The sequence below is a fragment of the Trachypithecus francoisi genome, unplaced genomic scaffold (genome assembly GCF_009764315.1).
Source record: "Trachypithecus francoisi isolate TF-2019V2 unplaced genomic scaffold, Tfra_2.0 Lachesis_group3, whole genome shotgun sequence".
Lineage (NCBI taxonomy): Eukaryota > Metazoa > Chordata > Mammalia > Primates > Cercopithecidae > Trachypithecus > Trachypithecus francoisi.
Genome location: NW_022681468.1, coordinates 16,598,385 through 16,612,103, shown reverse-complemented (window position 1 = coordinate 16,612,103; position 13,719 = coordinate 16,598,385). Strand labels below are relative to the sequence as shown.

The window sequence follows — 13,719 nt, the reverse complement described above, 5'->3', positions numbered from 1 at the left end:
TTGTCCTGTTTTGTTTTAGGATGGGAGGCCAGAGAATATTCATATCCTGAAGAGGAAGAACCCGTTAAATGGTTGAAGATACAAAAGAAGAGGGAAACTGCATTTTTGAACAGTTTTATTGAGATATAATTTACATACCATAAGTTTCAGCCATTATTCATGTACAATTTGACAGATTTCTAGTATATTTACAGAGTTGTGCAGCCGTCTCCAGAACTTTAAAACATTTTCATCATCCCAAAACAAAACCTCAGACCTATTAGCAGTCCATCCCTATCACCCACCTCCTGCTTCCCTGCCCCGCCCACCTCACGCCTAGCCAAACACTAATCTGCTTTCTATCGCTCTAGATTTGCCTATTTTGGACATTTAATATAAATGAGCTCATATAATATATGTGGTCTTCTGTAACTTTCCACAAAGTTTTCAAGGTTCATCCATGCTGTAGTGTCTATCACTACCTCATTCCTTGTTATTGTCAGATAATATCCCATTTTATGGATTTACCACATTTTACCTGTCTGTTAGTTCATGAACACTTGGATTATTTCTTCTTTTTAGCTATTATGAATACTACTACTCGGAATATTTCTGTACAAGTTTTCATATGGACACATTTTCATTTCTCTTGAGTGGACACCTAGGAGCAGAACTGCTGGATGACACGGTAACTCATGTTTAACATTTTGAGCAACTGCCAGATTGTTTTCCAAAGTAGCTGTACCATTTTAGATTCTCATTAACAATGTACAAGAATTCCAATTTCTCCATATCCTTTTTGGTTATATTATCTTTTTTATTACAGTCATCCTAGTGGGTGTGATGTGTTATCTTGCTGTAGTTTTGATTTCCATTTCCCTAATGACTAATGATGCTGAACATCTTTTCATGTGTTTATTAGCCAATCACAGATATTCTCTGAAGAAGTTCTTTATTCTGGATATTAGCTCCTTACAGTAACTGTATTAGTCCATTCTCACACTGCTATAAAGAAATACCCAAGACTGGGTAATTCATAAAGGAAAGAGGTTTAATTGACTTGCAGTTCCACATAGCTGGGGAGGCCTCAGGAAACTCACAATCATAGTGGAAGGCGAAGAGGAAGCAAGGACCTTCTTGATGTGGTGGCAGCAGAGAAAAGAGTAAAGAACCAAGGGGGAAGAGCCCCTTATAAAACCATCAGATCTCATGAGAACTCACTATTGCAAGAACAGCACAGGGCGAACTGCCTCCAGGATCCAATCACCTCCCATCGGTTCCTCCCTTGACACTTGGTGATTATAGGGATTACAATCCTTTTTTTGTTTTTTGTTTTTTGTTTTTTTTTTTTTTGAGATGGAGTCTCGCTCTGTCACCCAGGCTGGAGTGCAGTGGCCGGATCTCAACTCACTGCAAGCTCCGCCTCCCGGGTTCACGCCATTCTCCTGCCTCAGCCTCCCAAGTAGCTGAGACTACAGGCGCCCGCCACCTCGCCCGGCTAGTTTTTTTGTATTTTTTAGTAAAGACGGGGTTTTACCGTGTTAGCCAGGATGGTCTCGATCTCCTGACCTTGTGATCCGCCCGTCTCGGCCTCCCAAAGTGCTGGGATTACAGGCTTGAGCCACCGCGTCCGGCCCCTTTTCATCTTTTAATCCTCACAACAAGGCTCTATGGCAGGTATTATGGTCACCATTTTATAGAAGAGAAAACTAAGACTCAAAGGGGTTAAGTCATTAGTAAGGTCACACCTAGTAAATGCTAAACAAATGCCCAGGCAACCTTCTACTGTTTTTTTCCTTCTGAGGTTGGTTCCCTTCACTTGGGCCTAATTCCTGGCAAAAGATATGTTAAACTAGTTCCTGTTGCTCACTGAGATCAAAATTATTTCCACAATAATCAGATTCTATCATGAAAAAGGAAAAGTGGAAAAAGATGCAACAAACAGAATTCAGGAAAAGATACTCTCAAACAATTCCAGTATATTTCTACATAAATATTCTAGATAGTGATGACAGCTGGAAGAAAATGTAAAGAAATACAGACATCACAACATACAGTGCGAGACTCTTCAAAGAAAGTCCTTCAGGGCCGGGCGCGGTGGCTCAAGCCTGTAATCCCAGCACTTTGGGAGGCCGAGACGGGCGGATCACGAGGTCAGGAGATCGAGACCATCCTGGCTAACACGGTGAAACCCCGTCTCTACTAAAAAAATACAAAAAACTAGCCGGGCAAGGTGGCGGGCGCCTGTAGTCCCAGCTGCTCTGGAGGCTGAGGCAGGAGAATGGCATGAACCCGGGAGGCGGAGCTTGCAGTGAGCTGAGATCCGGCCACTGCACTCCAGCCTGGGCGACAGAGTGAGACTCCGTCTCAAAAAAAAAAAAAAAAAAAAAAGAAAGTCCTTCAGAAGACATGAGAAAGGCTTTTTAAATTTGAGAGATGGGGTCTTGCTGTGTTGCCCAAGCTGGTCTCAAACTCCTATGCTCAAGCGATCCTCCTGCTTCAGCCTCCCAAGAAGCTGGGACTACAGGTGTGCCATCACTGTGCCATGCTTTTGAGGATGCAATTGAGGCTTTGCTGTATGGCACTACTGTGGGGGAAAAAAATTCAGAAAGGAAGAAAATTTGGCCAGTGCATCTATTATACTAGCACTTTGGGAAGCTGAGGAGGGAGGACCACTTGAGCCCAGGAGTTCAAGACCAGTCTGGGCAACATAAGGAAGACTCCAACTCTATTTAAAAAAAAAAGAAAGCTCTTGGGTTTTGAACCTGAATCATGACGGATCCTCTGTGACGTTCATGACAATCGAATGACCTTCTATGGAGCAAAAGGTATTTTCACCTGACAAGAAGTTGTGTTTTATTTTATTTTTTGATAGCATATTAGCAGTAGACATGCAGGGAATATCAGAAGTAATACTCACTGTATGGTAGGCTTGGAAAGATTTTGGAAGTCCTCTAGTCCATGAACTTTCAAACTTTTCTTAGCCAAAGAACTCACTTTTCAAAGAGAATCTTCCAGAGAAGTCCAACAAGAAGAACAGAGAAGGCAGGGATGCTCTCTAGTTGGGAGTTCAGAGGGAGGGGCTGGGTCTGAGATGGCTCTTCAGAGCACAGCCTGGACACCACCCCCTCCCTTATAAACCAACAGCTGGAGTCCCAGTTGTGGCCAAGGGCAAGCATCTGAACCTGAATCTGTGACTCTTCATCCAGTTCTCTCCACCCCACACCATGGGAGCTTCTCTTCACTTCCTCAGCTAAGGTGGCTTGTTCTCCTAAAGTCTCCCTGCAGTTAGTACACGGGGCTCTTATGGCAATCTTCACATTGTAATCTCATTATCTTCCCACTATATTCTAAGCCAAGGGTCAACAACTCAAATCCTTATAGGGACCAGATTAGTAATGACTACTGTGATACTACACAAGTGGCAAAAGGAAAAAGAAACACCACTGGCTTACAACTCTTATATCAAAGTTTCCAGCTCCCTCCCCTCCTCCTACTTGTCACTTCCCAAACTACAGGCCCCATGAGGGCAGGGCCATGACTGTTCTCTACTGTATTCCCAACTCCTAGCACAGTGCCTTGGTACAAAGCAACTGAACTCGATAAATATCTGTTGAATAAATAAAATGAAAGAGGATATGTACCACATCTTTGCATGTTTATACCCCAACACCTAATCAAATGAACAAACTGAAGAAATTTGAAATCTTCAAAAAAAATCCATTATCTAGGTATAAAGTACAACTAGTATAATTCTTCCTTTCTTCACTGTAAATGTATATTTAATCATGACATAAGTTACTGAACACCAACTCGATGCCCAGGTCGAGGTATTGGGGGTACAGTGGGGAACAAGAAAGGTTCTGCTCACATGGTGCTTATAATTATAATCTTCACTGTCAAATAAAAAGTTGCATTGTTAAATTCAATTTTAATTCAACAGAATTCTGGAGAAAGTGATCTGAGATGAAAAGACGCTTTATTAATCGGATTGCAAAGTCCTTTTCAACAGTTACATCCTCACGTAATTTACATACTTGATGGATATAAAATGTGTACATAGATAACTTCGCCAATACTAAGCAAGATGTAACATTTACAGAGAAGACCAGCAGCACACCAAATGTCTACAGTTTAAGAAAGAGAATCCCACTGGCTGACAAGGCTTTTGTGCTTGCAGGTTAGTAAATTACGAGTTGGAATGTGCCTGGAAATTAACACTCTGCCATACATTTTATTATGCATACACACCAAGCAATGTGGAAACATCAGGCAGAATAATCACATTAGAACTACTGCCTAACAAAAATAGGCAGGTATCTGGTAGAAATGTAGCATGTATAAATTTTCAGCATAATTTAACAGAAAATAATATAATGAATCACCACTGAATAATTTCAGATGAAATACTTTTTATGAACATTTATTATATAACCCTATTTCTCCATCACTAGTAAAAATGCTTTAATTCTATTACACATAGAGGGAGGAAGGAATTGCCATGAAAAGATCTGAACTTTAAAACAGATTTTTAACTATAATTGGATAAAATACCCAAGTTCTACATCCATTCCCCTTCTATTATAACGAAATAGCACTGATTACTAGTTCGTTTGAGTGAACTCAGAGGTAAGTGCTCCTCCTGAGACAGTAATTCAAAACACATTTCTAGGGCCAACTGTATAAATAAAGTAGTGTATATATTACGGAAGAGATTTGTTCCTTTAAAATGAATAAGCCTAACAAAGGATCTGGGAGCACAAACTTATTTATACAAAAAGCACCAGCAAACATGGCTGAGAACTGCATTTAAGATGATTATTACAGAGAACCTGAGCAAAGTCAGCCCTTCCACAGCAGTTAACCTACAATTTGAAGAGGCCCGGGAATTCTAAAGGTATTATATAAAGGACCAAAACCCCAATGTTCTAATATTATAGCATGGTTTATAACACAAGTTCTGTAGTTAGAAGGACCTATGTTCAAACTGGTTGTTTCTTGGTTGTGCAACTCTAAACAAAATAACTTCTCTGAGTCTCTTTTTTTTTCATTTGGCAATTTTTTACCGACAGCCAGGTATTGGTCTAGGTGCCAGCAATGCACAATGAATAAGACAAACCCAGCACTCCCCTCATGGAGCTACCCTACTAGCAGCCACTTCTATGCAATGTGACAAATGCAGAGAGAGAGAGAAAACAGACGGAATAATGAGAGCACGCTCCCTAATTCAAACAAGGTCTGAATCAGAGAAAACTGCCTGAGAAAACATCTCAGCTAAAATCTAAAGGAGGAGGAGTGAAGGAAATATGCTCCTAGGAAGTGTCTGGGAAATAGACACTGAGAAATAGGAGAAGTGATTGTGGCTTGGACATTGGGACTGAGGGGAAATGGGGGCAAAATGAAGTAGGAGAGGTAGGGTCTTAAAAAATATGTTTGAGAGCTTGGCATTACCCTAAGAGCAATGGGTATCATGTTTTGAATGAGAGTGACAAAATCAGATATACTGTTTGAAAGATCAGCAGCAAAGAACAGCATTTAAGAGCACACATTTTAGTCCAGGCGCGGTGGCTCGTGCCTGCAATCCCAGCATTTTGGGAGGCTGAGGCGGGTGGATCACTTGAGGTCACGAGTTCGAGACTAGCCTGGCCAACATGGTGAAAACCCGTCTCTACTAGAAATACAAAAATCAGCCAGGTGTGGTGGCACACACCTGTAATCCCAGTTACTCAGGAGGCTGAGGGAGGAGAATCATTTGAGCCCTGGAGGCAGAGGTTGCAGTGAGCAGAGATGCCACTACATTCCAGCCTGGGCAACAGAGTGAGACGCCATCTCAAAAAAAAAAAAAAAAAAAAGAGCAAACACTTTGAAGCTAAATTGCCTAGTTCAAATCCTGACTCTGTGACTTACTAACCATGGGACCTTCAGAAGTTACTTACTGGCTCCCTCTGTGCATACATTTGAAGAGTACTAATTTCACAGAGTTGATATGAGAATTCAGTAAGTTAGTAGTTGTAAGGCATTTAAACCAGCCAATGTCACATAGTGCTGTTTTTAAATAAAGATATTTTAAAATTCTTGCTACAGTGTGGAGAGTGGCTCAGGGAGCAATGCTAGGACTAACGGTGGGGACGCTATTTTAGGAGGCTGTTGTAGTAATCCAGGGGACAATGACGGCAAAACTTAGGTAGTGGTAGTGAGACTATGGAGAAACTAAGGACTTTCAGAGTTGTTTGGAAGGACTAAAGAACCGAATGGGTGTGTGTCTAAGTTTCGGTTTGGGTGAATGGTAGTGCCATTTTCTGATGTGTGGACACAAGAAGAAAAAGGTTTGGGGGAAAAAGATAATGTGTTTAGTTTCTTCCCCAAATATGGATAATATGCTTCATAGAATATGAAGATTAAATAAACTAATACACCATCTTCCATTCCAAATCTGTCAAATATTTGATTCCCAAGCAACAATGTTTTAGGGTACACAATCCTAGTCAACAATCTGAGGGTAGGAAGAAAAGCTCCAGAACTGAAGGGGTCAGATACTAGGCGCTCTCTGCTGCTCTTGACACAATGGATGCTCCTATTCCTGTTGGTTGAAAGAATGAATTTTACTAAACATAGCCCCACCAGGCTCATTACTGAATGTGATACCTACTTAAATCCTGGCCTCTTTGGTTTTTTTCTAAGATGGAGTCTCTCACTATGTCACCCAGGCTGGAGTGCAGTGGTGAGATCTCAGCTCACTGCAACCTCCAATTCCCAGGCTCAAGCAATCCTCCCACCTCAACCTCCCGAGTAGCTGGGACCACAGGAACACACCACCACACCCTGCTAGTTTTTGTTGTTGTTATTAGAGCCCAGGTTGGTCTCAAACTCGTAAGCTCAAGTGACCTGCCCGCCTTGGCCTCCCAAAGTGCTGGGATTTCAGGTGTAAGCCACCGTGCCTGGCCCTTGGCCTAACTTTTAATGGTAGCCAGAAAGAGGAGAACAGCGCCCCTCTCACTCATTTTGGTATTGGCTGTCTTTCCTGTCCAGGAGTTTAACGTTTTTTTTTTAATTGAAACTCTGCACCCACTTCTTGCTAACACTATTTTACATTTTTATAACATTTTTATAGTGTAAGGCAAAAAGTACACTGCTTCTATTTATAACAGCAAAAGACTGGAAAGAGTCCAAATGTCCTTAATAGGGGACTAGTTGAATAAAGCATGTGACAGCCACACGATGGAGTTCTGTGCACTAGTAAAAAGAAATGAGGAAGATCTCTAGAGAGTGTAGAGCGATCTCCAGGATCCAAGGTAAAATGCAGAATAGTATGCATTTAAGAAAGAGAGGGGAAATGTAGTTGCTTATAGAAAGGAAGAAAAAAAAAATGGGAAGATACCACAGGATAATGAAAACGTTAGTCTGCAGGGGAAGGAAAGTGACAGGTTGGATAAACAGAGATGGAAGGCTTTTCTTCTCTGAATATACCTGGTTTACAATTTTAATGTTAGACTAAGTGTTTTATAACATTAGAAAGCAAAATCAAATTAAAAAGAAAAACAGGCCGGGCGCGGTGGCTCAAGCCTGTAATCCCAGCACTTTGGGAGGCCGAGACGGGCGGATCATGAGGTCAGGAGATCGAGACCATCCTGGCTAACACGGTGAAACCCCATCTCTACTTAAAAATACAAAAAACTAGCCGGGCGACGAGGCGGGCGCCTGTAGTCCCAGCTACTCGGGAGGCTGAGGCAGGAGAACGGCGTAAACCCGGGAGGCGGAGCTTGCAGTGAGCTGAGATCCAGCCACTGCACTCCAGCCTGGGTGGCAGAGCGAGACTCCGTCTCAAAAAAAAATAAAATAAAATAAAATAAAAATAAAAATTAAAATAAAAACAATGCCGAAAAATGGAAAACATTTACATTTATATCACCATATATCAAACTGGTGGTAAAATCACACAGGGAATTGTTTCAAGTGATTTTCAAACTCAGTAAATTGACCGCATATCCACTGTGGGCTACGTCCTTAAAACAAAAAGAACCGGCCGGGCGCGGTGGCTCAAGCCTGTAATCTCAGCACTTTGGGAGGCCAAGACGGGCGGATCATGAGGTCAGGAGATCAAGACCATCCTGGCTAACACGGTGAAACCCCGTCTCTACCAAAAATTACAAAAAAACTAGCCGGGCGAGGTGGCGGGCGCCTGTAGTCCCAGCTACTCGGGAGGCTGAGGCAGGAGAATCACTTGAACCTGGGAGGTGGAGGTTGCAGTGAGCTGAGATCCGGCCATTGCACTCATAAAAAAATCTGAAACTGTTAGTATTAGTCACATTAACACTGTTATTTTGAACATATAAAGAAATTTTAAAATTAAATCAAAGAAGTAAAAGTTTCATAATCTTACATTTGGAGTGGAAATACTAATATGAATTCCTGATGTATTTTTCTCTTCCTGGTTCCATCCACTGAAAAAGTCTAGAAGAATGACAACACAGTGGTGATGATACCCCTAACAACCCAGTGTGTGGTTTTCATATATCCATACCACTTTCCACTAAAAGAAACCAGGATTTCCTGGAGAAATGGCCAACTCCAGGCCACAACAGAAAATGTAAGTGATGATTCCTGGACATCTGTTTGGACAAAAAGCAAGAAAGCTATTAAATAAAGATGATTGGGTCAGGCCCGGCATGATGGCTCATGCCTGTAATCCCAGCATTCTGGGAGGCTGTGGCGGGAGCACTGTTTGAGGCCAGGAGTTCAAGATCAGCTTGACCAATGTAGCAAGACCCTATCTCTAAAAAAATAAATAAATCAGCTGAGTGTGGTGGTGCACACTAGTAGTCCTAGCTACTCAGGAGGCTGAGACAGGAGGACTGCTGGAGCCCAGGAATTGGAGATTGCAGTGAGCTATGATCGCGCCACTACACTCCAACCTGGGCGACAGGGTGAAACCTCATCTCTTAAAAAAAAAAAAAAAAAAAAAAAAAGCCTACCTGCAATGGATTGAAATATAAATGTTAAAATTTCATGACTTCATAATGAAAACAAAAGACTTCATACCTCACTGGTCACCTCTAGAAGCTACTGGGACCCCAGCTCATTATTCTGAAACTAACGAAAGGAATGAATCAAGTAATTATCCTAGGCCAGGCGAGGTGGCTCACGCACTTTGGGAGGCCAAGGCAGGTGGATCGCTTGAGGTCAGGAGTTTGAGACCAGCCTGGCCAACATGGTGAAACTCTGTCTCTACTAAAAATACAAAAATCAGCCAGGAGTGGTGGCACATGCCTGTAGTCCCAGTTACTTGGGAAGATGAGGCAGGAGAATCACTTGAACCACAGGTAGAGGTTGCAGTGAGCCAGATCTCGCCACTGCACTCCAGCCTGGGCGACAGCTAGACTCTGCCTCAGAAAAAGAAAAAAAGAAAAAAGTATTTATCCTATATTTCCTTCCTAACTAAACTGTATTCAGGGTATCCCAATAGTTCTTCATAGAATAACTGATGTTAATAAATACAGGAGGAATGATACAATTAGAAAATAACCATTTTGCAACCTCAATGAAATAATAATGAATCTAAACAACAATCATAAATGGCTGCAAAAATCATTAGCTGTAAGGGTCACGGGCTGCTTCATACGGGATGAAACAGGTTGCAAACACATGAATCCACTGGTCAATCTTCACATCACTAAAACAGAAAACAGCAGACAGGGCATCCTCCTGATATGATTCTATAGCAAGTGCACTGCTCCCCCAATGAGGTACTTTCAACAAAAAGATTAAATCCGAATAATTAATTGACTAGAGCTAAATACCAGTTTATAGGAAATACTGGGATACAGAAGCATGTTAAGTGACACTATGAGGATTTGGTGGTAAACGTTTACAGGACAAACAACACGGTTTCCTCAAAAAATCGATCACATGGAATGAAGGAGAGGGAAAACCTGACCTACATTGAAAGAGACCTAAGGCCACATCCACAAAATGCAATGTTGGCTTTATTTTGGAAATTGACTTGAACAATCCAACTGTAAAATCCCATTTTTGAAACATCTTGTGAAATGTGAACACTGACTGGTAAGTGAAAATGACCAGAAAAGAATTATGGCTTGTTTTCATTACAGGAGATAATGTTGTGTTTACATTTTTTCAAAAGACAATACTTTATAAAACATACTTTTACACACATTTTCCTGATCGTAGATATCCAGAGGATGTCAAATAAATATTATTTAAGAGTAAGACTCCTCTGCAAAACTTCGATTTCCCCCTCTCAAAATAAAAGGATAAAGCTTTGACCTGTTATTAAAGATCACTACCCTCCATCACCACCAGCCCAACCATATTTCCCAAGGTTCCTCTTTATGCCACTATATCTCCAGACAAACTAGATGATTTGCAGTTCTCACGCTTTTCTTCTGCAGGACTTGAAGGCCCTGGTATACCCTTCCACCATCTTTATTTGTCCAAATCCTACCCTCCTGAAGGTCCATCCAAAACTTAGCTCCTGGCTAGGCACAGTGGCTCATGCCTGTAATCCCAGAACTTTGGCAGGCTGAGGCAGGAGGATCACTTGAGCCCAGCAGCCTGAGATCAGCCTGGACAACATAGCAAGACCCTGTCTCTACTTGAGAAAGAAAAAAAAGAGAGAAGTAGGCTGGGCACATTGGCTCACACCTATAATCCCAGAACTTTGGGAGGCCAAGGTGGGCAGATCATCAAAGCTCAGGAGTTCCAGATCAGCCTGGCCAACATGGTGAAACCCCATTTCTACTAAAAATACAAAAAATTAGCCGGGTGTGGTGGCGCATGCCTGTAATCCAAGCTACTTAGGAGACTGAGGCACACGAATCACTTGAAGCGGGGAGGCAGAGGTTGCAGTGAGCTGAGATTGCACCATTGCACTCCAGCCTGGGTGACAGAGTGAGACTGCCTCAAAAAAAAAAAAAAAAAGTAAAAGAAAAAAATTAGTTCCTACATAAAGCCTTCTTTGAACCTTCTATTAGAAGTAATTATTACTGGGCTGGGTGTGGTGGCTCACAAGTGTAATCCCAGCACTTTGGGAAGCTGCGGCAGGTGAATCACTTTAAAGTCAGGAGTTTGAGACCAGCCTGGCCAAAACGGTGAAACCCCGTCTCTACTAAAAACACAAAAATTAGCCGGGCATGGTGGTGAGTGCCTGTAGTCCCAGCTACTCGGGAGGCTGAGGCAGGAGAATCACTTGAACCCGGGAGGTGAAGGCTGCAGTGAGCCAAGATCGTACAACTACACTCCAGCTTGGGCGACAGAGCAAGACTTGGTCTCAAAAAAAGAAATAAATAAATAAATAAAAAGAAGAAGTAATTAATCCTGTAGTTAACCTATGATACCTATAACATCCTATCTTGTACTATACACTTTTTTTAGGTGCACTCATGCTTTCGTGCAACACATAATTATTAAGTAACTACTATCTATCTGTACATCTAGAAAGTATTTATTGAACACCTACTAGATTTTGGACCTGTGCTGGGGCTAACTATGCTCCAATGAACAGACAAACACTGCACAACCTGATAGAGATTACAGTCTAGTAAGGGAAGACTACAATTTTACACAAGAAATTACTCACAATTATGAGAAACAGGACGAGCGCAGCGGCTCATGCCTGTAATCCTAGCACTTTGGGAGCACCAAGGCAGAGGATCGCTTGAGCTCACGAGTTCGAGACCAGCCTGGTCAACACAGTGAGACCCTGTCTCTACTAAATATTAAAAAAAATTAGCCAAGCCTGGTGGTGCACACCTGTAGTTCCAGCTATTCATGAGGCTGAGGCAGGAGGCTGAGCCCAGGAGTCTGAGGCGGCAGTGAGTTATGACAGCGCCACTGCACTCCAGCCTGGGCAACAGAGTGAAACCCTGTCTCAAAAAAAAAAAAAAAAAAATTTAGGAGAAACGTTACAAAAAGTGTAGGAACTATATGAGAGGAAGTAACAGACGTGTAAGACTCAATTGGGCTCTGTCACATATGACACATAATTTAGAATTACTTTTTTTTTTTTTTTTTTTTTTTTGAGGCGGAGTCTCGCTCTGTCGCCCGGACTGGAGTGCAGTGGCCGGATCTCAGCTCACTGCAAGCTCCGCCTCCGGGTTTAGCCATTCTCCTGCCTCAGCCTCCGAGTAGCTGGGACTACAGGCGCCCGCCACCTCGCCCGGCTAGTTTTGTATTTTTAGTAGAGCGGGGTTCACTGTGTTAGCCAGGAGGTCTCGATCTCCTGACCTCGTGATCCGCCCGTCTCGCCTCCCAAAGTGCTGGATTACAGGCTTGAGCCACCGCGCCCGGCCTTTTTTTTTTTTTTTTTTTAGAGACAAGGACGCAGCGGCAAGATCATGGCTCACTGCAGCCTCAAACTTCTGGGCTCAAGCAATCCTCTCACCTCGGCCTCTTGAGCAGCTGGTACTACAGGTGTGTACCACCATGCCCGGCTTTTTTTTAAGAGACAGGAATCTCGCTATGTTGACCATGATGGTCATGAACTCCCGGGCTCAAACTATCCTTCCACCTACAGGTGTGGGCCATTGCTCCTGGCCAGGATTAATTACTTCTTAAATGAACTATGTACCCCAATTTTGAACAATGCAGCTCTGCTGGAAATGTGTGGGACTTAAGTAAAATGTGTAAAGCCATAACCTGATATACAGTAGGCCCTCAAGAATAAAAGTTAGTTCTTTTCACTGGGTGCTGGGCCCGTCCAGAGAGAAACTGATTAGATTTTGGATACTAATCCCCTAGTTCTAGGCTGCTAAGTAATATCAACCTAATAAGCATTTCACAAATAAGTATAACAGGAAAGGAAGGAATACATAATAAAAACATTCTGCATTTGCACCAAGGGTTTCCTTGAGATGTCGAGTATCACTATTCCCAATTTAAAGATGAAGTAACTGAGGCTCGAAAAAAGAACAGGACCTAACAACATCGTAGAGAAGTCCCAGCTCCAGGGCATCTGCTGGTCTCTCTCCACCCCTCCATAACTCTACAACCTCGGCCCAGAACAGGCCTTTGGGCCCCAGACCTCGGAGGAGGTCTTGAGCCTTTCCCAGAAGGCTTTGCAGCGCCGCGGAGAACTCTGGGATACAAAAATCCAAGGCAAAAGGCTAGATCTGGGCCCGAAAAACAGCCTCTTAATCCCCCCAAGTGCCTTCTTCGGCTCGTTTGTGTGCTTACCTTTCCTGGAGCTCCCGCTATCGGGTGCCTCACTAATCCCCGCGAAGGCCGGGAACAGCGCCATGACCACAGGCCGTACCGCAGTTCCTCTCTACAGAGATGGCGTCGGCGAGCGAACGCCGGTCTGAAGACCCCGGCCGTCGCGTTACACTCTGGGAAATGTGGTTTTCGCGGCGCTCTCTGGGGCTTGACCCCGAAGCGGGAGGGGCGGGGCCCAGAGGGGAGGGTGGCCAAGGGACGGGGGCGCGGCGGGGCAGGGCGAGGCAGGGCAAATCAGGATAGGGCGGGGCCAATGGGGGCGGGGCGAGAAGTGACGGGTTCCTAGTGGTTGGGACCCTGTGAGAACCGGAACTGCGAAAACCGGGGGAGGGAATTGTTCACCACGGAAAGGGACTAAGGAAATTGGGATTCCAATTCGACCCCTAAATTCACACCATCCTTGCTAACCGGGTCAACTTAAACGCTCTAAGCATTAGTTTCCTTATCTGCAAAATGTTGAGAAGATTAAATGAACATATTTATAAAGGGCCTAGCATTGAATCCGGCCCA

The 13,719-nt window shown here is 43.3% G+C and overlaps 1 protein-coding gene across 3 annotated transcripts in view; it reads right to left on the bottom strand.

Annotated features, from left to right (window-relative positions):
• NRDE2 (NRDE-2, necessary for RNA interference, domain containing) overlaps positions 1 to 13,467 on the bottom strand; it is a 55,874-nt gene extending 42,407 nt beyond the window's left edge. For 2 of the 3 annotated variants that reach the window (XM_033191621.1, XM_033191622.1), the window contains exon 1: positions 13,171 to 13,467. In XM_033191621.1, the coding sequence (XP_033047512.1) occupies positions 13,171 to 13,234 (64 nt within the window). In that variant the 5' untranslated portion in view covers positions 13,235 to 13,467. Of the gene's footprint in view, positions 1 to 2,899; positions 2,921 to 13,170 lie in introns of those variants that run through there. The other variant, XM_033191625.1, reaches the window with a different exon arrangement.
• Positions 13,468 to 13,719: the final 252 nt, after the last annotated feature.